Source organism: Anolis sagrei, chromosome 3, assembly GCF_037176765.1.
Source record: "Anolis sagrei isolate rAnoSag1 chromosome 3, rAnoSag1.mat, whole genome shotgun sequence".
In the NCBI taxonomy this organism is placed as follows: domain Eukaryota; kingdom Metazoa; phylum Chordata; class Lepidosauria; order Squamata; family Dactyloidae; genus Anolis; species Anolis sagrei.
Window position 1 is genome coordinate 99408313 of NC_090023.1, and position 23695 is coordinate 99432007.

Sequence of the window (23695 nt, forward strand, 5' to 3'; positions counted from 1 at the left end):
CTTGGTGTAGATGCATCAGAGATTCTACATCAGAGATTTTCGAACAGTTGGGCTTCTAGGTTTCGAGGACCCCAACTCCCAGAAGCCCTTGCAAGCTTGGCAAGTGCTGAGGGCCTCTGGGAATTGAAGTCCGAAAGACCCGGAGGACCAAGCGCGAGGACACGCCGCTCGGCACAATGCACGGCGCGCGCGCTTCCATCCAAACATTCTCCGCCCCCGTTCATTGTCCCCTTGCCCGTAGTGCGCAGGCGCCATCGGAGCGCGCATGCGCGGAAGGAACCAAAACAGAAAACTTTGGAACTCCACTCAGAAGAAACCAACGGCTCGCAGTCAGACTGGGAGGGAAGACGGGGCTTGGGTTCCCTCGCGTGTTTTGTTGTTGTCTAAATTGGGGCGGACAGGCCCTTTGCCCGCTGCCAGAGGGCTTGTGGGTTGCTGGCAGCTTCGAAAGGTGAGTTTATCCCTGTGCGAGAAATCAGGAGGCCACGATGGCATCAGTTGTGCGGAGGAAAGCTTCTGTGTGAGTCTGCTTCTGTATGCCTTCAAGTGGTTTTCGACCCAGTCACAGGGCTTTCCTGGCAATGGGTCTTGGCCATGGCTTTTCTCTGAGGCTGAGAGAGTGTAACTCACCTAAGGTCAGCCTCTGGGCTTCCACTGTAGAATTAGTGCGGTTCAACACTTTCATTGTAATTGCTCCATGCTATAGAGCAGGCATGGGCGAATTTGGGCCCTCCAGGTGTTTTGGACTGCAACTCCCACCATTCCTAACAGCCTCAGGCTCTTTTCTTTTCTCCCTCAGCCGCTTGGGAGTTGCAGTCCAAAACACCTGGAGGGCCCAAATTCGCCCATGCCTGCTATAGAGTCATGGGTGTTGTATTTTGAGATTCCTCTTCTTTCACAACGAAAGAAAGGCGAAAGGCCTTATAAAACTACAACTCCCAGGACCCTATAGCATTGAGTCATGGCATAGTATCAATATGCATTGAATTTGCAGTGTAGCAGCACCCCATGTCTCCTCAGTCATAGTCCAACGCGCAGACTATTTCACTCTATGTTTGGAAATGCAAGGAGTGCTAGTTGCTTGTTTCTTCAAACTGTTTTTCTTGGGGTTTCACAAATATACTCAAACTAAAAGTGTGCAAACACATACAAAGATTTAAAAAAAGAACACAGAGCAGGTGGAAACAAGAAGGAAACAGACTTCTTTCCTTCTGGTGATTATAAGACCAAACCTATACATTTTTACTACTCCAACTAAGAATTGACTCAGCACATAGAAGATGGCTTTGAATGGCAGCAGATCACAGGAGCTGTCTTCATAGACCTGTCAGCAGCCTATGATACTGTGAACCACTGCCTCCTTCTGAGAAAAATGTGTAATATCACAAAGGACTACCACCTCACCCGCCTCATAAGAAACCTGCTACAAAACAAGAGCTTTTTTGTTGAGTTCCAGGGCCAGAGAAGTAGATGGCGGAAACAGAAGAACGGCCTGCCTCAGGGGAGCGTGCTTGCTCCATCCATGTACAACATCTACACAAATGACCAGCTACTGCCAGAAGGGACAGAGAGTTTCATCTATGCTGATGATCATGCCATTACTGCTCAAGCAGGGAGCTTTGAGATGGTAGAACGGAAGCTCTCCGAAGCTCTAGGTGCTCTTACTGCCTATTACAGGGAAAAGCAGCTGATCCCTAACCCACCTAAAACACAGACATGTGCCTTTCATCTCAACAACAGAGAAGCATCCAGAGCTCTGAAGATCACCTGGGAAGGAATCCCACTGGAGCATTGCAGCGCACCCAAATACCTGGGAGTCACTCTGGACCGTGCTCTTACCTACAAGAAGCACTGCCTGAACATCAAGCAAAAAGTGGGTGCTAGAAACAATATCATACGAAAGCTGACTGGCACAACCTGGGGATCACAACCAGACACAGTGAAGACATCTGCCCTTGCGCTATGCTACTCTGCTGCTGAGTATGCATGCCCAGTGTGGAACACATCTCACCACGTTAAAACAGTGGATGTGGCTCTTAATAAGACATGCCGCAGTATCACGGGGTGTCTGCACCCTACACCACTGGAGAAATTACACTGCTTAGCCAGTATTGCACCACCTGACATCCGCCGGGAAGTAGCAGCCAATAGTGAAAGGACCAAGGCAGAGACATCTCCAGCTTATCCCCTGTTTGGGTATCAGCCAGTGCATCAACGACTCAGACCCAGAACCTCAACCAATGGCTGATACCAAATGAGAGACTCCCCCCTGGACACACAGAAGACTGGGTGACTTGGAAGGCGCTGAACAGACTGCGCTCTGGCACCACGAGATGCAGAGCCATTCGAATATATTTTGAGCATGAGTTGACCCAGTACACCATTGTGTGACAATATATAAAATAGCATAATCAAAAATAACAATTTTTGGAATGGGGGGTGGGTATTTTCAAGCAGTGAATACAGAATCTGTGGCTATGGAGGATCTATTCTATTTTCTTTAAGAAGGCAGCTAGTGTTCCCAATCTTTCAAAAATATCTTTGTTTTTCTCTAATCAAAATGGATAATTTGTCAATTTCTGCTACATTGTTCAGCCCTAACAGCCATTCTACCAATAAAACAGTCTTCCATCTTTCCACATATAAAAATCTTGCTGCAATAATATTGTAGTAATATTCCGTGCTGTGTTAGTTGTTTTTCTAAACAAAGCTGAATCCACATTATGAACTTTGGAAAGTGTCTGCGGTAAAAACCTGAATATCCTAAACTTAAGGCACAAAATCCTAGTTGATCTTAGAAGCTAAGCAGGGTCAGCCCAGGTTAGCACTTGGATGGCAAACCAAAAAAGAGTATCAGGTGATGTGAGTTGTATTTCAGAGGAAGAAACTGGCAAAACTACTCTTAAGAATTTATTTATTTATTTATTTATTTAAGGCATTTGTGGGGCCCCTTTCTCAGCCTTACAGCGACTCAATTTCTTGCCTTAAAAACCCTGTGAAATTCTTGTGGTTACCATAAATCCACTGGTCAGTGTTTTTATGGATGTATAGTATTCTTTGCGCAGTTCCTCCCTCCTGATACTGACTTATCAAACAAGAACTACAATCCTATTTGTTAGGCCTTAGAGTAGCCTCACTAATTGTTGAAAGATGAGTCAATACCCAGGATAAATCCAATTGGGACTATAATGGAATCTAGTGGAAACTAACCATTGGCTTCAGGACATCGTGTCAGGAAAGATCTAGGTCAGAGGTTCTCAACCTGGGGGTTGCTGCGCCATTTTCTGGGCTTTGCGAAGGTGCCCCAATTGGCCCTGCCCTTCTGCTTCCTCAAAATGCCTGCCGGAAGAGGCAGGGGTGGAGCGGAATCCTCCCTCGGCTGCCTCATGCTCTCGCCGGCCGGCCGGCCTGGGCACAAGGCAGGCGAGGGCTCCTTTGCGCCAGGCTTGGCTTGGCGCGAAGCCACCCTCGGCTGCTTCGCATTCTCGCCAGCCAGCCTGGGCGCGAGACAGGCAGGGGCTCCTTCGCGCCTGGCCTAGCGCAAAGCCTCCCTAACCTGGCTCTCACCATGTGCCAGCCAGCAGGGATGTGAGCCAGGCAAGAGGCTCCATGTAAGGCCAGGCCGCGTGGTGGTTCCTCCCGCGTCCGGCTCTCACCGCCTACCGGGCTTGCCAGAGGCATGATCCTCCCTGTCGGATCTTGGCCCAGACTCCTCCAGAATGCATCGAGCAACAGCAACTCAAGGTATATTTCCTCAAACTTGGGTCTTTGCCATGCAGGTACAGTGAATCGTTGAACCTGTGATTCATATTGATTCAGGCCTAACTTTTGTGTTTGTTTGTTCGTATTCAGTAATATGAGGGCTCATGCAAGTTAAAGGTATACCTCAGTTGACAAAGCCTCTGACAAAGATGTTCCTTTCCACAAACTTGCTATATGTGAAAAGTTTTTTTTTTTTTTTTTGGTTTTTGTTTTTTTGCAGTATCGGCATTGAGAAGATGGTTAAGATGGGCTGGAGAATGGGATTTAATCTAGGTCAGTGATTCTCAACCTGTGGATCCCCAGGTGTTTGTGCCTACAACTCTCAGAAATCCCAGTCAGTTTACCAGCTCTTAGGATTTCTGGGAGTTGTAGACCAAAACACCCAGGGACTCATAGGTTGATAATCACTGCTCTAGGTGATCCTACTAAGTATAGCCATGTAACTTGCTGTAACATACCCTTATTCTTTCCATTTTATATTTACCTCTGGTACCAAATTTCCTGTAAAGATTTAATTCCCAGAAGCATTACTTTGCTATTTGGTTAACTGAGGTATACCTATACAAGCTACTGTAGTTTTGTTCAGCTATTTATTAATATTGGTGTAGAGACTTACATTCGCTTAGCTGTATATTCTAGAATGGAGCTTAAATTCTTCCAGGGACTTTTGCCACCACTAGGAGAGAATGGCTTCAGTAAGGAAGCTATTAAGGTGATTTCCTTTTATTGACCATAGAATACACCATTCGTGGTCGGCTTCACTTCCTGAAACGAGTTAATTGAAAAAGGTGTAAATGGAAAAACAAATGTGTAACTTTGATATGGTCTGTTTTGGAATTTGTGCTGTTTTGCATTTTTAAATGTCAGCTCTTTAGAGCCAACGCTTAAACCCCAGGAACCATGATAAATTATACATTTTTAAAATCTATTACAGGTACTTCAAATGTGATGTGTGGAGGGGAACAGAGGCCTTGGAGGTCTGTCACTCTGTAGTAATGTGCGGATGAATGTTACCACATGGACAAATGTTTTGGGAGAACTACATGTAGCCTATTTAGAACTAAACATACAGAGCATCTTTCTCACAGAAAGCTGATCACAAGTACAAGTAGCTTGTACATGTTTTAAATCATTGACAAATAGCTTACGCTCAGTGTGTTATATGATTTCCTCATTGTGAAGATACATATCTCTTTTGCCAATTGTTTGAACAAGTTCTGCTAGGATATGACATGGGTTTTTTCACCAGATTTATTTTTAATTTATTTTGCATCTCACCTTTTTGTGCGGGAACCAAGATGGATTCCATCCCATTAAAAGAAAGGCACATCTTTAAAAACTGCAGAGGTTTTTTTTAAAAAAAAAAACAAGAAGAAGAATTCTGTTAAATACACAAGCTTACAATACTTTTAAACACAGTTAAAACATAATAGAAAAGGTAAAAGTACAGCTTCATTAAAAGCTCCTTCTGCCATTTGAATTGTAGAAGTGAGTTACATTCTGATGAAGGGGTGAATTAGGCCTTATTCTACAGATTATTATGCTAGGATATATCCTAGAGAGAAGTTATCTCTGAATTGACATGCTTTATCTTTCATTGGGGAAGCAAGAATGTTTTTTTTTATTCTATAAATGTATTCGTGGCATTGAATTGTGCCTTTGTTGTGAGCCACCCTGAGTCCCCTTCGGGGGGTGAAGAGCGGGATATAAATGCAGAAGTAAATAAATAAGGGGAGAATGATGACTTCAGGTCAGGCAGGCAGGTGGCTGGCAAGTGGAGAAGATGGGGACTGGGGCTGCTGGCTGTGGCTGGATGCAGCCAAATTATTGTTATTAATTGAAATTAAGAAGGCAGTGAGATTGCAAAGGATAGGATTGATAGATGAAGGCTGGTAGAACTTTGGTTGGTAGTGTTTTGCTGGTACATTTTTTAGGAATACAAATAATAATAACTATCTTTTATGTCCTGATGGAGGTTGGAGTTGGAGAAAGACGATGGATGGTATTGGTTTGGCAAAGCTTCCATGGAGCCCAAAAGTTTTAATATTATAGGCAACAGCCAAACTATTATTATTACTGTTATATGAAATTAAGAAGGCATAGAGCACAGAGAGAAATATAATAAAACAAATGATGGTAGGTTTAGGTAGGTAGTAGTTTTTCTGAGAATAAGGTTTTGCTGTTTGCTGCAATTATTATAATTATTAATAACAACAATGTTTTAAAAGTACTTTCTGAAAGAGAGGAGGCAGGAGAAAAATATAAAGAGAGAAGAGAAGAAGTTAAAGACTTTAGTAAAGGCTAACGGGTGACTCAAAACTCAGAGCCACCCTAAAAGGAAAGCACATCCACTCACAAGTCCCCAAATTCTGCACACCCTGTACTTGGGTACCTGTACTTTCCAACTCCCAGTCTCTAAATAAAAAATCAAAAAAATCTAGGAAAATGAAAAATAAAATAAAATTAGATTTAATAAACCAATTCAAAAGCTAAATGAGTGAGCAGCAAAGCAATCTGACTGCAGCGATCGAGACACCTCTCTCTAGGATCAGGTCACAACTGAGCAATTGAGGCGCTCGCCCCACTAAATAGACACAGCTTGCATAAGATACGTTGTGTTCTGATTGGCCCAACAGACAGAGCTCACAGAGAAACCCCGTGTGGGCATGCGTCCTCTGCGCACCACATGATCCCGAATAGAACCAAAGGTAATCATGACCAGCAGCCATGTGGTCCGTTTCTGTCAAAATAACAAACTTGCCATAACAGGTGTGCAAACAAGCCAAAGGCAAACATCCATAATGAATTCTTGCACAAGCCTAATATCTAGCTAGCTAGCTTTGGATGGCAGAGGGAAGGGTTAATTTGTGGTGGTTGTTTTGCTGTTTCTGGTCAGTTCAGAAGATTTTGTATCAATTTCTGTCCCTGTGACAATTGGATTTTGAAAAATGTGGCTTGTTGTAGAACCAAGGATTGGTGAGAGAGCTTCAGTGGAGACAATTTTTATCCACGATAACTGTTTGAGGAGTGAATTTCCCTTCCAAGGAGTAGATTTCTCTAGCTCTCTGTTGCCTCAGCCCCATTTTTGTAACTATTTGTCAGTTGTAAGTCAGATGTTTGTAACTCGGGGCTGTCAGCATAAACCCTTACTGTGATTATGCATTTCCTGGTTCATTTTTTAAAATCTCAGGCCAACTCCATTGTTAAATGAAATGTGTTTACCTTTGTTTCAGGAAACAAAGTGGAAAACCATTTAATCTGAACTGAATCTGAACTTTTGTCCAAGTGAAAAGCATATTGTGAAAAAGAGAAAAGATGCCGACTGTAAAAGCGTTGAAACCTGTACAAAAAATGAAAGTAGATGAACTCTTCTTGCGTTGGTTAAGTGAACCTGCAACTCAGGTGATGCTCAATGACTATTTAAGAAGCATAGCCAATGAGGAGAAGATTGAAGTTGGTGGTGGGGATGCTGGAACCAATGGACCTGTTTTTACTCAGATAAACTGTGCTTCCAAGCATAGCATTCCAGACAGCCTGATGTCTCCTCCAACTCCCACAAGCCTTTCTCATCTCTCTGCTGTTCTACCAGTTGGAGCACCAACAAACCCAAGGAACTTCTCTCATGCTCAAGGAGTACGCAGATTTTCAAGCAGCAGAAAGGTGAGTGCTTTTTCCTGTTTAATCCTTAATAATAGTTAAACCTTAAAGTCTATCTTGGTAGTTACTTTGGTGGTTGAGTGAAACTGCACAGCTTCCTCAATGTTTGAAAGTTTTGTGTTATGTGCTACAAACGCAGCATGGCTTCTAGTCCTTGATCAACATTGCACATGAAATAAATTTGTAAAAAAGCATTTGGGTTGCTACAGTCTGCTTTGCTATGGTCAGTGAACTATCATTAAAAATCTAGATGTGACTTAAGTAGTATTTGTATTAAAAATGGAAAAATCTTTGCTCTTGATAGCACAAGAAGTAGAACTGAAAGTCAGTAAGAAAAAGTACCTCATAACTATCACAAGAGTCCATTGCTTCTCTAATTGTTTTGTGCTGTAACTTCAAATTCCACCAGTTGTGTACAGGAAGGGGATTCTTATGTGGAGAACACAGTTATTCATATTGAAAACCAAAACAGAAATATGTGTTCTCGAACATAAATAATCTTTCTGGAATTCCCAGCCAACATAGCTAATGGGAGGGGACTGGGCAGTCGTAGTCCATAAGGGAGGTCAAAAGATAAGTTCTTTATCAGTTGACTAAATGATAGACTTGCCATATGAGAATGTACATGGCTAGGTTGTAAGATGCCAATCTAACTTTTTTTTCTCGTGTCAAGAGCAACTTGAGAAACTGCAAGTCACTTCTTTTTTTTCTTTTCTTTCTTTTTTTTTAAAGAATTGGCTGTCTGCAAGGACATTGCCCAAGGGACACCCAGATGTTTTGATGTTTTAACATCCTTGTGGAAGGCTTCTCTCATGTCCCCGCATGGGGAGCTAGAGCTGACAAAGGGAGCTCAACCCTCTCCCCGGATTCGAACCGCTGACCTGTTGGTCATTAGTCCTGTCGGCACAAGAGTTTAACCCATTGCGCCACCGGGGGCTCCCATCTAACAATAGGAAGCTATAAACACTGAGGGTGCTTTGATTAGGGTATTATTAATATTTTCCAGTTCTAAAATACTATATAGTTGGCCCTCTATATCCATAGATTTTGCATTTATGGATTCAACAATTCACAGCTCGAAAATATTTTTGAAATCCCCAGAACAAACCTTGATTTTGTCATTTTACTCCAGTATTGTGTATAATGGGTCTCAAGCATCTACGGATTCATGGGGCTTGGTATGTGTTGCAGTTTGGTTTCAGAAGCCCCATGACTACCAATATCCGTAGATGCTTGAGAAGATAAATATACAGAAGAGTTTTTTTGGCATTCATGTTGGACACCTCTGCCAATGGATTTCATTGCTGACGTACTAGCTCTGTCTGAAGCCAAGCCCTTTTTAGTTGAACAACGACTACTATACTATCACTACTTATTTTCTTATTATGGTTCATAATTTAAAGAACAATATAATTTAAAACATGCAAAAAGTGAACAATTAAAATAGAATTAAACTCTTTACAGCATTTAAACAATTTTGGGGTGTTTTATTGACCTGTTTGTGGTACGTAATTATTGCAACCAATGCAAACAGTACATTGTAGAATGATGTGAGAAGGGTCCTTTCCTGATGTGTCATTTCGGTGTGGCATGCCATTCACTTTAAAGGCCTGGTTATTACAGACCTTGGTTTTGTTTCAGACCAGATTTAGTGAGCTTCCAAGGAGAAAGTAACCATTGTAGCCAGTGGGCAGTGCCAGTCCTTGGTAGTTTATAAAGAGAAACCTGCCAATCCACTGCATCAGAAAGCTTGAGAAGTCCTGTTACAAAATATTTTAAGACGGGATATTATTTTCTACTATGTTAATATTATAAAACATTTAAATTGTTTTCATTGTATGTTGATCTTGGGCTATATAACAGAATATACATGTTTTAATAAATAATGTATCAATATAAAATAACACTCTTAAGAATGACATACACCAAGGAATGCTCTTGAAATGTCAATTGCTCTGTTTTTATGGGTTTTAATTTTTGAGGATTTGCTTGTGAAAAAGTTTCAGGCTGCCAATTTCATTTCCAGGAAATCAGTTCTTTTTATTGAAATTTGTAATGTACTGACTGGCATCTTGTTGGTGAATTGATGGCATTAGTGAGACATACTCTCCATCACAACTATTTTTTTGGATACTTATGGATGTCTGAACCCCATGCAACCCCCTAAACTCACCTTTAATGCAACTCAGATCTCCCAACATCAATTTCTGTGTTGGAGAATGAGAAGACCAGCAGGAATGTCTCCAGCTATTTTTCTATATTTGGACATACTGCAAGGATTTCATTTACAGGAATGTTCTGAGGTCTCTCAATGGTCTCTGTAGATGCCTATTACAACCTATCACCCTGGATGTATCCTTTTGTATCCCCACTCTCTGACAATATGGAAATGACCATATTTTATAAGCTTATGAAGTGAATTTTGAGTGGTGATAGCATCAGGAGACATAGCTATGAAGCCAACATACACAATTCCTGATTATCCTTTTGGATTCCTACTGAAGAATAATACCATGGAAACATAGGCAGAACTCAGCTTTTAGAAACTTACTTCAAAATGTCTTGAATCACATCTGAAAAATTGTTAGTTTAGGTGTAAGTAAAGCTCTCACAATGAGAGTGCCCTAGAGCCACTGAAAATTTATGCTGGGAGGGGGAAAAAACCTGCAATGGGTTATCTAAAATATGCACATAAATACTGCTAAGAATTAATTATTTATTTATCGTGTCATCAGCAACCATTGTATTACAATTCTAACAGAGCAAAACAAACACACAGATTAAAAAAGAAAAAGGGGGGGGGGGAAACACACAGATTTTGCAAATTTGGTATTTGGTTAAATGTCCTTTGACCAGTATCTGGCCACTTGGAGTGCCTCTGGGGTTGCCGCAAGAAGGTCCTCCATTGTGCATGTGGCAGGGCTCAGGGTGCATTGCAGCAGGTGGTCAGTAGTTTGCTCTTCTCCACACTCGCATGCCGAGGATTCCACCCTGTAGCCCCATTTCTTAAGATTGGCTCTGCATCTCGTGGTGCCAGAGCACAGTCTGTTCAGCGCCTTCCAAGTCGCCCAGTCTTCTGTGTGCCCAGGGGGGAGTCTCTCATCTGGTATCACCCATGAATTGAGGTGCTGGGTTTGGGCCTGCCACTTTTGAACTCTCTGTAGATCTAAGAAAACTATGTCTTGATTTAAGTCGTTGACGTGCTGGCTGATACCCAAACAGGGGATGAGCTGGAGATGTCTCTGCCTTGGTCCTTTCACTATTGGCTGCTACTTCCCGGCGGATGTCAGGTGGTGCAATACCGGCTAAGCAGTGTAATTTCTCCAGTGGTGTGGGGCGCAGACACCCTGTGATAATGCGGCATGTCTCATTAAGAGCCACATCTACTGTTTTAGTGTGGTGAGATGTGTTCCACACTGGGCATGCCTCATAGGAAACCTGCTACAAAACAGGAGCTTTTTTGTTGAGTTCCAGGGCCAGAGAAGCAGATGGCGGAAACAGAAGAATGGCCTGCCTCAGGGGAGCGTGCTTGCTCCATCCATGTTCAACATCTACACAAATGACCAGCCACTGCCAGAAGGGACAGAGAGTTTCATCTATGCTGATGATCATGCCATTACTGCTCAAGCAGGGAGCTTTGAGATGGTTGAACAGAAGCTCTCTGAAGCTCTAGGTGCTCTTACTGCCTATTACAGGGAAAACCAACTGATCCCTAATCCATCTAAAACACAGACATGCGCCTTTCATCTTAAGAACAGACAAGCATCCCGAGCTCTGAGGATCACCTGGGAAGGAATCCCACTGGAGCATTGCAACACACCCAAATACCTGGGAGTCACTTTGGACCGTGCTCTGACCTACAAGAAACACTGCCTGAACATCAAACAAAAAGTGGGCGCTAGAAACAACATCATATGAAAGCTGACCGGCACAACCTGGGGATCACAACCAGACACAGTGAAGACTGCTAAGAATGTCTTCATGTTAGAAGATCAAGATATAGTTGCAAAAAAGTCTTTTCTAGAGTTAAGATGAAGGAAAAAATCATAGGCAGGAAAGAACAAGGGGAACATAGTTGATTTGGCATAAGATATGTTTTAGTAGTCTATTCAAAACTGTGTTGGCTATTTATGCTTAAAATTTAAGCCTTACTGAAATATTTTTTTAAATCCCTCTTTTCTGTCTTTTACATTGGCAAATACCTTATCTAGTTCTGGTATGCAAATTTCTTCTGCGTGGTACTGTGAAATCCACACCTGTGGTATTTCCTTCGTCCACGCAGCTGACTCAGATCTTTCTTGAAAACTTTTCCTAATTAGGGACTCCAGCCCCCGCCCATCTACTCCTATTAAAGCCAGGCAGCGGGGCTTGGAGCCTTAGTTCCTTTCGTCTGCGAAAGCAGTTAGACATCGGTTTGTTTTTCTCCTCTACATTGCTACGCTGACTTGGAACTCCATAGGATTCTTTTTCTTGGGACTTTTCAGGCCAGTATGTCTGCCCCTTTGGCACTTAAGTGCCTTAAATGTGGGGGTAAGTTACCTCAAGGGGACTCCCATCCCCGTTGTGTTCTCTGCCGGTGAGCAGAGTCAGCTGTTTCTTCTTGGGCCGGCGCCGCGTCTTTTGACACGCAGGCAGCCGTGCGCCCTGAAGCGGCTGCTGTTCCAGCCGGGGACTCTCTTTCCCTTCCTGCCCCGCCTCTCTCTCAGGCAGCAGGGGGGAAAACTGCAAAAAGGCCGTCCGCTGCTCAGTGAGTGCTAGGGAAGAGGTGGAGCCGGCGCCTTCCAAATGCCGCCGGAAGTCCAAGCGGCTTCCGGCGAGCGACGTGGACGAGGGGCAGGGCTTGCCAATCCGCCAGGGCTCAGAGCCTTCTGTTGTTTTGCCCTCGCTGCCACCTCAGCCGGCAAGAGAGGCTCTCCCTGCCTGTGTTTGGCCTTCGGCAGCCACGCCACCTGGCCGAGCGATGGTTTGCCGCACCGTTGGGGCTCAGCCCCTGGAAGATGATCCCATGGAGGGACCCTCAGGTTGCCCTCCGTATGCAGTCTCCCGCCAGCTGTTGCCTCCTGCTCCATCAGGTTTTTCTTATTATTATTTTCCTCCCCCTTTGGCAACTTGGCCTGATTCTCAGCAGGGGGGGTTGGTATTTTTTGCCTCATCCCCCAATCCCTTCCAATGTGCCTCAGGGGTTTTCAGCTCCTGCATTTCAGCCTGTTAATAAGAGCTTCTTTAATGCTTCTAGAGCACCTACTGTGCCTGACAATTTGATATTGACTGATTCTTCTGAGGATCAGAGTATGCCTTTTGTTCAGGAGGGTTTATCCTTTTCAACTCCTACATCAGAGGAGCCTTCTTCATTTGCTTCATTGATTTTGCGTTTAGACCACTCTTTGCAATTGCCTGCTGTTTCTTCATCTGATGAACCAGTTGATTATTTGCTTTTCTCTGCTGACCAACAGAATGAGCAATCACCTCCTACTGTCTTACCAGCACTTAATCATTTGTTGAAGCTTGCTAAGACTCAAAAGGGGCCACCTGCTTCTGTGCCCCCAGTTTCAAAGAAAATAACTAGTCTTTATCATGTGGATACGTCCTCGGCAGAATGGTTGACTAGACCTACACGGCCTAACTCTATTGTTGTGAAGGTGGTACAGCCTAAAAAATCCAAAAGACCCCAGTCTGCTCCCCCTGACAAGGAAGGCAAAAAGATGGATGCTTGTGGCAAGAAGATCCATACTGCAGCCAGCTTGATTACTCGCATGGCTCATTATCAAGCATATATGGGGGCATATCAGTCTTTTTTAACACCTTAAAACCATTGGTGATGGTTCTTCTTTTCCTTCACTTGGTATGGTTACTACACCCTCTTCTCCTGTTTTTGGAACTCGCCTAGCACCATATCTGGAGGCTTGGCGTGCTATCACTTCTGACTCCTGGGTATTGGAGATCATTGAGCAGGAACACCAACAGCTTCCTAGGACTTTATGTCAGGAAGGCTTGACTTTGGCTCTCCATCAGAAAGATATGGGCAAACACAGTGCTGATACAGCAAGCAGGATGTTTGCAGCTGCGACAGCTATTCTAAGGCACGCATGGCTGAGGTCCTCTACATTGTTTGAAGAGGGAAGGTCTATGGCAGAGGAGCTACCTATGTCGGAGGATAGCCTCTTCCATCCTGAGATGGATCCTCAATTGAAGAGTACGCAAAAGATTCGTGTTGCAGCACAAGATTTTGGTATTTCAACAAAGCCCCCTAATCAGTTTAGATATAGGTGGCCAGCTCCTCAACCTTTTTATCACCAGCCTTTATGGCCTATTCCCTTTAGGCCTTTGCAGGGCCAAAACCCTAGATTTCCTGCTCCTGCAAGCAGGCGTAATTCCCAGCCAAACAAGGACTAAGCAGGCTAAAGGGAAGCAACAGAATCAGGGTCGGCGTCGTTTTTGACGGCCATGGCCCTTCCTCCATTGGTGATGGTTCTTCTTTTCCTTCACTTGGTATGGTTACTACACCCTCTTCTCCTGTTTTTGGAACTCGCCTAGCACCATATCTGGAGGCTTGGCGTGCTATCACTTCTGACTCCTGGGTATTGGAGATCATTGAGCATGGATATGCTATTGAGTTTTTTGAAGAACCCCCAGTGGGGTTGATTAAGGTTACCCCTTTTCCTTACTTTATTAGAGAAAGGAGCAGTAGTACCCTTATCTCCTATGTTTTCTTTTTCCTTTTTTTCCAAGTATTTTCTGGTATTCAAACAGGATGGAGGACTCCGTCCTATTCTAGACCTGAGAGGTCTTAATGCCTATATTATATATCGTAGATTTCGGATGGTGACATTGCCAACCATCCTGCCCCTCCTGCCTAAGGATGCCTGGTTTGCTAGCATCGATTTAAAAGATGCATATTTTCATGTTGCCATTAGGGCGCGCCATCATCGGTTTTTGTCATTTTCCACCAATGGCCAAGCTTTTTTGTTTCGAGTTTTGCCTTTTGGCATTTCCACAGTCCCCAGGGTGTTTACAAAGGTAATGTCGGTGGTGGCAGCGGTATAGTTGTTTATCCTTATATAGACGACTGGTTGCTGGTCGCAAAGACCGCCTTTCAGTTACAAGCAAGCATCCAGTTTATTTGATCATTGTTGCAGAATCTGGGTTTAATTATCAACGAGAAGAAATCTCACCTTCAACCAACTCAAGTCACCCAGTTTATTGGAGCTGTTCTGAACTCTCAGCATTGCAGAGCTTACCTACCAGATGACAGGTTTCGGAACCTTCGCACGTTGACCCTGCAGATCATGTGCAAGCCTTGGGTCCGGGCAAGAGACATTAAGTGTCTTCTAGGTCACATGTCATCCACAACAGCTGTGACTCCTTTTGCCTGTCTGCGCCTTCGGCCACTGCAGAGTTGGTTTCTCAGGATATTTTGTCCCTTGGTCGACAGTTCCAGCAGACGTCTGGTCATGCCTTTCTCCGTCTGCCAGTCTCTGGATTGGTGGACTCATCGGTCCAACCTTTGTGTGGAAGTGCCTTTCCATCCTCCGAAGCCTTTGATCATCTTAACTACGGATGCTTCTCTTCTGGGATGGGGAGCTCATCTCGACCATTTCACCAGCCACGGCCCTTGAACTGCAGTAGAAGAGACCAGGCATATCAACTATCTGGAACTACTGGCAGTAGAGAAGGCGCTTCATTCCTTCAGCCACCTGCATTGTTAAGTGACCACCGACAATACTACAGTGGTCTTTTATATCAACAAGCAGGGTGGAACCCGTTCTCGATCCCTTCTTTCTCTTACCCAAAGAATCTGGACTTGGTGCATAGCCAACGACATCACCATCTCAGCTGTACATGTTCCTGGTGTCGAGAACTCTCTTGCCGACTCTCTCAGCCGGACAGTTTAAACCGACCACGAATGGTCCCTACATCCTTCTCAGGTCCAGGAACTCTTTCCCAGATGGCACACTCCCCTTGTGGACTTGTTTGCTTCTCCCAACAACACGAAGTGCCAATTCTTCGGAGCATGTCTTCCTTCCAACTGCCGGACAGGATGCTTAGGAGATGCTTTCCTCCTGGATTGGACATCTGCCCTCCTGTACATTTTTCCACCACTGCCACGGCTGTCCAGAGTGGTGTCCCGTCTTCAAGCAGAACAAGTCAACTGCATCCTCATCATGCCATGGTGGCCTCGCCAGCCTTGGTTTGCCACTCTTCTTCAGGCAGCGATTACATTCAGTTGCCACTCAGACTGGACTTACTGACTGTGAACAACAGCCCAATTCCCAGATCACGCGGTTATGGCTGACGGCCTGGCGGATTCGGCCTCAACCCTCTCTCAGCCAGTGAAGGACATTTTAGATCTTGCCTTGCGACTTACCACCAAACATTCTTACATCTGTAAGTGGCATCGATTTTGTGTTTTTTCTCAGAAGCATGGGATTCTGCCTCTGTCTGCTCCCACTTCTCTTCTCCTAGTTTTTTTGGTTTCTCTGTCGGATTCAGGACTCTCCTTGTCATCATTGAAGGTCTATCTAGCAGCTATAGCTTCATTTAGACGAGAGCATTCTCTTCCCTCCCCTTTTGCTGATCCTCTTGTGAAGAGGTTTCTGCAGGGCTTTAGTAATTTTCGGCCGCAGGTGAGGCCTGTGCCCCCCTCTTGGAGGTTGGATGTCGTTCTTTCCGCCCTTGCACGGCCACCATTTTAGCCAATGACATGGCCCATCTGTCATGGAAGACAGCATTTTTAATGCCTACTACTTCTGCTCGTCGTGCTAGTGAGTCAATAGCCTTATCTCAGATTTCACAAGGATAAGGTTGTGCTTCGCACAGACATTTCCTTTCTCCCTAAGGAAGCATCATAGTTTCATATGTCTCAGGACATTGTTCTTCCAACTTTATTTCCAAATCCCTCTACTCCCCTGGAGCGGTCTTTGCACCTGCTTGATGTACGGAGAGCTGTTGCTTTTTATGTCAACTTCACAGCTCCGTTACGGAAGTCACTACGACTTTTTGTTAAGTATCGTAAGGATACTATTGGCCTTCCGGTTTCTACCCAAAGGTTGGCAGCCTGGATAGTTGCAACTATCCAGCTAGCATATGAGATGGCAGGACTGGACTTACCTGTTCAGATCCATGCTCATTCCACTAGAGCAGTAGCGGCCTCTACAGCATTTTTGCACGGTCTGCCACTGGATGATATCTGTCGGGCAGCCATCTGGTCGACACCGCATACTTTTGTCTCCCATTATAAATTGGACTTGGCTGCCAAGAAGGAGGCGGCTTTTGGGAAAGCAGTTTTTTCTGCACTAGCATGACACCCACCATCCGTGGGACTGCTCGCTAGTTTACCACAGGTGTGTATTTCACAGTACCACACAGAAGAAAGTAAGGTTGCTTACCTGTAACCATGTTTCTTGTAGTGGTTAACTGTGAAATTCACACAACCCGCCCATCCTCCCCACTTTTTGTCATGCCTTCTATCTCTGACTGTCTTTCGCGGTACGGAACTAAGGCTCCAAGCCCCGCTGCCTGGCTTTATTAGGAGTAGATGGGCGGGGGCTGGAGTCCCTAATTAGGAAAAGTTTTCAAGAAAGATCTGAGTCAGCTGCGTGGACGCAGGGAAATACCACAGGTGTGAATTTCACAGTTAACCACTAGAAGAAAAATGGTTACAGGTAAGCAACCTTACTTTCTCTTTTGACAAGGAGCTCAAGTGCTGCAAGGTGAATAAAGACTGCAGTGAATGATACAAGGGAGCATAGAACTTGTGAATATTTCAGTCGTACCCTTGGGAGTAGAGCAATGGTTCTCAACCTGGGGTCCCCAGATGTTTTTGGCCTTCAACTCCCAGAAATCCTAACAGCTGGTAAACTGGCTGGGATTTCTGGGAGTTGTAGGCCAAAAACATCTGGGGACCCAAGGTTGAGAACCACTGGAGTAGAGTGTTTTGATAAAATAATTTTTGTAAACCCTGTTTATATATTAAGATATTTACATCTTGTACTCTGTCCAAGGATCTTCGTGGTGCACAGTAAAATCAGTTTAAATATTTTAAGATAATATAGTTCAAGCAGACCAAAAGCTTATAAAATAATCATACTTAAATCAAGATAATTTAAATCTAAGTGAAACAGTTCCCAGTATAAAATCATACAGATATTCAGATTTGGACAAGATTAAATTAAGACTATAATAGAACACCACATTCTTCCTTGGTGATAGAAAGACACTGGTGTTGGCACCAAGAAAAGGTATGCATGAATCATGTTCCATAACTGTGGGACCACGGTGTAGTGATTTGGATGTTGGACTAGAACACTGGAAGATCCTCAGTCAGCCATGGAAACTCACCAGATAACCTTGGCAAAATCATACTCAGCCTCAAAGAAACGAGTTTACAAACCCTGTATAAATAGATCCTGCCAAGAAAACCCTATGAGAAGTTCATTTTAGGATCACCATAAATCAGAAATGATTTGAAGGCACACAACAACAACCATTCAGTAATCAAGATGCCAAAGCAAAAAGGGCCCTGTCCCATGTCTTCTTGCAGTGTATTGTCCCCACTGATGGAACACAGAAGGTGTCAGTAAAAGTAACCAAGAAGATTCCACCATAAATCAGAAATGATTTGAAGGTTAGTGTGAGATCCCAAGCAAGGAAGAAAAGTGATCACATGTCCACTAACAAGGGTATTTCCTTGCATGGAGAATCCATAGGCATGGACAAACAGTTGGCTCAGTTTTAAATATTGACTGTACATAAGAAGTTATAAACTTTTCTCTATCGTTGTGGTGCATTTTCTGTCATTGTGGTGCATTCAGTTTATCATACTAATTTTGAAGTATATATGGGTTTTTTAGGAAGTTGGCTTGGCATTCCAGATTCTCTGTGTTTATAGATAAATCAGAAGAGAACCCACAAGAAACTCTTCTGAACCTATAATTAAAGTAAGATTACTGACTTGAAATGTTGAAGGTCAAAACTAAACAAGCATTTTACAGTGCAATCATAGGCTTGCATATTCATAAGATGTCATTAAGTTTACTTGAACTTCTAAGGAAACTTCTAAGATGATTGTGGCAGGGAAAGGCAAACTTGCTTTTTGAAATTTGAGTCACTGTGTAGTGTAGTGGTTTGTGCAATGGAGTACAACTCTGGTGACCAGGGTTGGAATCCACACTCTGTCATTGAAGTCCACTGGGTGAACTTGAGCAAATCATATTCTCTCAGCTTCAAAAGAAGGGAAAGGCAAAACCCCTTTGAACAAATTCTGCAAAGAAAACCTGTTATAGGTTTACTTTAGCATTGCTACACCATAAGTCAGAAACAAGTTGAAGGCATACAGTGACAACTTTGAGACTAACATCTTTGCCAAATTTTTGCTATCAGGATTAAATACAGAAGGAGAAGCATTTTCTCGCCCTCCTACTCCTTTTAGGGCATACTGTTTCCATAACTTTTCTAGCAAGAGAGTGGATTTTTTACAATATGCCCAAGAGTGATGGGGATATTCCAGAAATTACTATTAGTTCACCCACATAATGCACCCAGTTTGGCCACTGTTACATCTCCTGAACTAAGAGTTCCTACATCTACAAGAACTTTCTCCAGGACCGGGAGTACAGAATCTAAGGCTTGATCTCTCCTAGTAGGCCTCATACGTCAGAGGTTTTATCTATCCTTTGACCCCTGAGTTGCCCTATGTAGCCTTTATATCTATATCGATAGACAGATAGAGGTGTGACCATTATGATTTCTCAAAATATCTTGGAATATTTTGGAAGGTTGGGTTAATTTAAGTATGTAAAATACATATTTGAAATGATTCAAGTATTGGTTTAAATACATCAGATCCCATTTCATCTTGGAAGCTAAACAGGGTAAGCCCTGGTTTGGATGGGGGACTGCAAATGAGTACCAAGTGCTATAAACTGTATTTCAGAGGGAAGAACTGCCAAAACCACTTCTGAGTATTTCTTCCTTAGAACCTAGTGAAATCCATGGAGACTCCTAAGTCAGCAGGTGATTTGAAGAAAATTAACTTATGAAACTTATGTAACTTATGAAAAGGTACATTTTCTTTGTTGTTAAATTTGAATTTTGTCTCTTTGACGTCTTATCTAATGTTACATTTTGCTACAATCATCTCAATTGGGAGTTAGGATGAAGTAGTATTTTGTTATGGGATAGGTTCTATCACTCAGAACATGGATTTGAAACTTAACAAAACTTAGCATTTATGTTGTCCATTAAATACATCTGGATGGGATGTTTAAGGATGTATCCTTTAACTGCACAATTACAGACCTTTGATATCATTTTAGCTCCATATGATTTGTAATTTGGTGATATACTTCATATTTTCTAGTGCACTTCCTGCAAGTACAGCAACAGATCTCTGTGGTATCGAATTCTAAGTACTCCATGGTACTTCATTTCCCAGGATTCTGTAGTATGAAGCTCTGTCAGTAATAAATGGTATCAAAGTCCTATAAGGATGTAGTTTTGATATGCTCCAGGTAAAATCCCTTCGATTGGGTGCTTTTTATGCAGCACGCCAAACAACTCCCAGCAATCTTTATTTATTTGCATACTTGCCAAGTGGCTGCATTCTTGGAACGTTAATGCTATTTTCCTTGCAAAACCACTCCAACTGGGCAGTTTCCTAAGTACCCGAATCTCAAAGATGTCTTCCGCATCTATTCTGTCAAGGAGGTAGGATAGTCTCACTAACTTGCAACCATATAGACACATGGCTCCTTGCCTGACAGATATTCTTTACATTCCAGAGCACATGATAGTAATCCTTCTGATCTCCCAACAGCTGCCCAGGTCATAGACACAGTTATGAAGGAGAGGAAGCAAAGAAGTGACAGATACTATTTTCTCATGTTCCTTTTTAGTATCTCTGTCAGCTCTGGATCATTTCTGCTATTTATTGAATGTTACTCTCTCAGCACATGATGGGGTGGGGTGTGTGTGTAGGGGTGGGGCAAAAAAATCATATGCTAGTTCTGTTCCAGGATTTACGTTTGCCCTCTAATATAAGGCTCTCACTTGGAAGCAGACATTTAAGAATGCAAACAAACCTCCCATTTTGGTTTTAAAGACTCTTCTGTATTTGAAGTCCTTCCTCAAAGTAAAAGAAGAGTGTAACATAAAATAGTGAAGCTAACTTATGCCAGGGTTGAAGGCTACATAGGTCAAACCATATAATTTTAGTATAGCCTTTGACAGTGCTGGTATATCTGCACTACTCACACATTCACATGTGTTTGCACACAGATTCATCATGACCTATGTGCAAAACCTGTTATCCAGATTTTTTCCCTTTTAATTATTCATTACCACTATGCTTAAAGTCATACTCAGCACAACGACATATCTTACATTTCCATTATTTTTCACACAATCCCAATTCAATTTGTGTATTGGATTGTCCAAAGAGGATTCACTCCATGCACATTATGAGAATGCCTGTGAGAAGTTATGTTAGAAATTCATCTTCCAGTGTAAAAGGTGATAATAGATTCCTTTAAGTCTATTTGTACTGTAATTCGTAATATTGTGTATGTGTGTGTAAAGTTAAGCCTAGTGGCTTGAGTGGGATACCCAAATCTTCACTCATTCATGGAAAGTCATCAATGGAAGAAAGTTCATCTTCCAGTGTCAAAGGTGATAATAGATTCTTTTAAGTCTATTTGTACTGTAATTCGTAATTGTGTGTGTGTGTGTGTGTGTGTGTAAAGTTAAGCCTAGTGGCTTGAGTGGGACATCCAAATCTTCACTAATTCATGGAAAGTCATCAGTGGAAGGCAGCCACCACTGAACTAATTGACCAGTTGGCATTCAGATCGCCATGAACCTGAGATAATTCTCATAAAAACAGTGACAGACACTTCAGTTCAGGGATAGTAGTTTTCCAGTACTGTTTTCTGAGTTCTTTGGTGATAGCCTCCAATATTATTGAGGCATATGAGATTGTGACCCATTTTATGACCTTAATGTAATTGTAAGTCTGAGATGGCTGTGTTAAAATACATTGATCCCTTCTGTCATTTTGGCTTTTGTGACAGTTTGAGAAAGTAGGTAGAGAAATTAAATGCAGACTGTATGACTGTCTCCTTACAATAGTGTCTGTTCATGCCTCATTGGTGCCTTCTCATTCATTGACTTTACAGCTTTATTCCCCCTATGTTTATTATTTATTTATTTTATTTACAATATTTATATACTGCTTTTCTCACCCCTAGAGGGACTCAAAGTGGTTTACACATAGATAATGGCAAAAATCCGATGCCTTACAACTACAGTTGTAAAACCACACTTAAATCATATTAAAAACAGTACATTACCAAATATCAAAACAGTTATTAAAACTATAAAACAATCTCATCAGTTGAGTCACCGTTCCGGTCCTTGTCTCACTAAAAGCTGCATACATCTATTGTCCGAAGGCCTGGTCCCAGAACCATGGTTTTATTTTATTTTTTCTAAAGGTCAGGAGCGAGGGAGCAGATCTTACCTCCTTTGGGAGTGCGTTCCATTGGCAGGAGGCCGCAGCCAAGAACTTGAATAATACTGTGCCCACCCCCTGCCCCACTGTACACATTTCGTTTTGATTTCATTTTCATTACTCTGTCTCTATCCAAACATGGAGCTGGAATTGCAGACACTTGCTCTTTAAAATTCTACATTATTTTGCTCTTCCTTAGATATACAGCAATAAATTCTTGATATGCTGCTTATTGCTGGATGAACAACAAAGTAATGTGGCAAACTGATCTCTGGTTGATGTCTTAGGCTAACAGTTCTAACCATAGCTTTATAACGAAACTTCCTGTAGAGCATTCTACACATCTATTTATACATATTAGATTTATGCCCTGCCATTCTGAGAGAGAGAGAAATAGACTCGAGGTAGATAACAGTCAAGTCAACCTTCCACATTTGTTGTTGTTGGGGATACAGGGCCTTCATGGAAGTAAAAAAAAAAACTGCAGATAAAGTCATTGTTATTTTTTAGTTTGAGCGAACACTTCACTTAAGAATTTCTAGGTTCTCCAGCACAACTCTGTGGTCAACTTCTGCTGGAAGCTGACCATAGAAACACACTGAAGGACCTAGAAATTCCTACAGATAACATTTTAATCAACCCATTGATAATCAATTCCCCAGAAGTCAAAACTACAAATGTGGAGGGCCAACTATATTAAAATTCAAACCAAGCAAAGACAGTTAAAATATACAACAAATAAAATGCAAAAGCAGATTAAAACACATCTATCTAAATAAAAATTAACTTAAAGTTGGTTTGTTTTTGAAGCAGGAAACTCTGAAAGGATTTGTAAGTTCAAAAGAAAATTCCTAAATAAGATGCTTTGAGCAGTAAGTGGCTTGTGACAAAAGGAAAGGAAGAGAGTAAACTACAAAACCACTATATTGTGCATTTTTATGTTCCTCCCTGCTTGGTTTTACTAAATTGAATGTTTCTTTTGCTGGTGGTTTAAATGCCCCTTTCATACCGGGCTCATGTCTTTTCCAAATTATACCATACCACTCACTAGGACACTGGAATGCATGGAGTAAGGGGCAGGCTCCCAAAGTGATTTCTCAGTCTGTTTTTGCCATTGCAGCCAAGTTCCCTTTTAATGTATGGAGCAGGCGAAGTTGAACTGGCTCTCAGAATAACACTGAAGGAAAACGCAGCTGCTGCTTTAAGTGACAGTGTGTGATAATAGGACTCGGCTGTTTACTGGGACTCAAGTGCCTAGACTGGTGCGCACACAAGCGTTATATGAAATCTGAAAGCATGAGGATAAAGGAGATTTCTTTACGGCAAGACCCTGACCTAAGAAAGGAATTGGCCTTGCTAGCTCGAGGATGTGATTTTGTACTTCCTTCCAGATTCAAAAAGAGACTGAAAGCTTTCCAGCAAGTCCAGGTTTGTTTACTGTTACATATTTGGCTGCAATGTTTGTGTGTGGAATTTTTTCATAACTGAAAATGTTCATGATGATTGAGTGAAAACTAGCCAGATGTAATGGTCTGCTATTTGAACTCTGAATTTTTTGAAAAGTCAGCATGATTTTATTAGGATAGCATGAAAGTAAAAGCACATGTGGCTGAACAAGCTTACTTGAAGGACTAGTTTGTTCTTACTCTTATTGTTAGTGTTATCTTTGGAGTACACACTTTGTTTACATTAGTTATATGAAAAGGAGATGAAAAACAATATAACTTGGCCCAAATATAGGTGTTCCTTTTTTAGCCTTTGGATTGTGCA

At 42.5% G+C, this 23695-nt stretch overlaps 1 protein-coding gene across 2 annotated transcripts in view; it reads left to right on the plus strand.

Annotated features, from left to right (window-relative positions):
• The first annotated feature begins 253 nt into the window (after positions 1 to 253).
• Positions 254 to 23695, plus strand: part of PPP2R3B (protein phosphatase 2 regulatory subunit B''beta) — a 55600-nt gene continuing 32158 nt past the window's right edge. Inside the window, exons 1-2 of one of the 2 annotated variants that reach the window (XM_060769852.2) lie at positions 254 to 451; positions 6996 to 7422. In XM_060769852.2, the coding sequence (XP_060625835.2) occupies positions 7078 to 7422 (345 nt within the window). In that variant the 5' untranslated portion in view covers positions 254 to 451; positions 6996 to 7077. Of the gene's footprint in view, positions 452 to 6995; positions 7423 to 23025; positions 23354 to 23695 lie in introns of those variants that run through there. The other variant, XM_060769853.2, reaches the window with a different exon arrangement.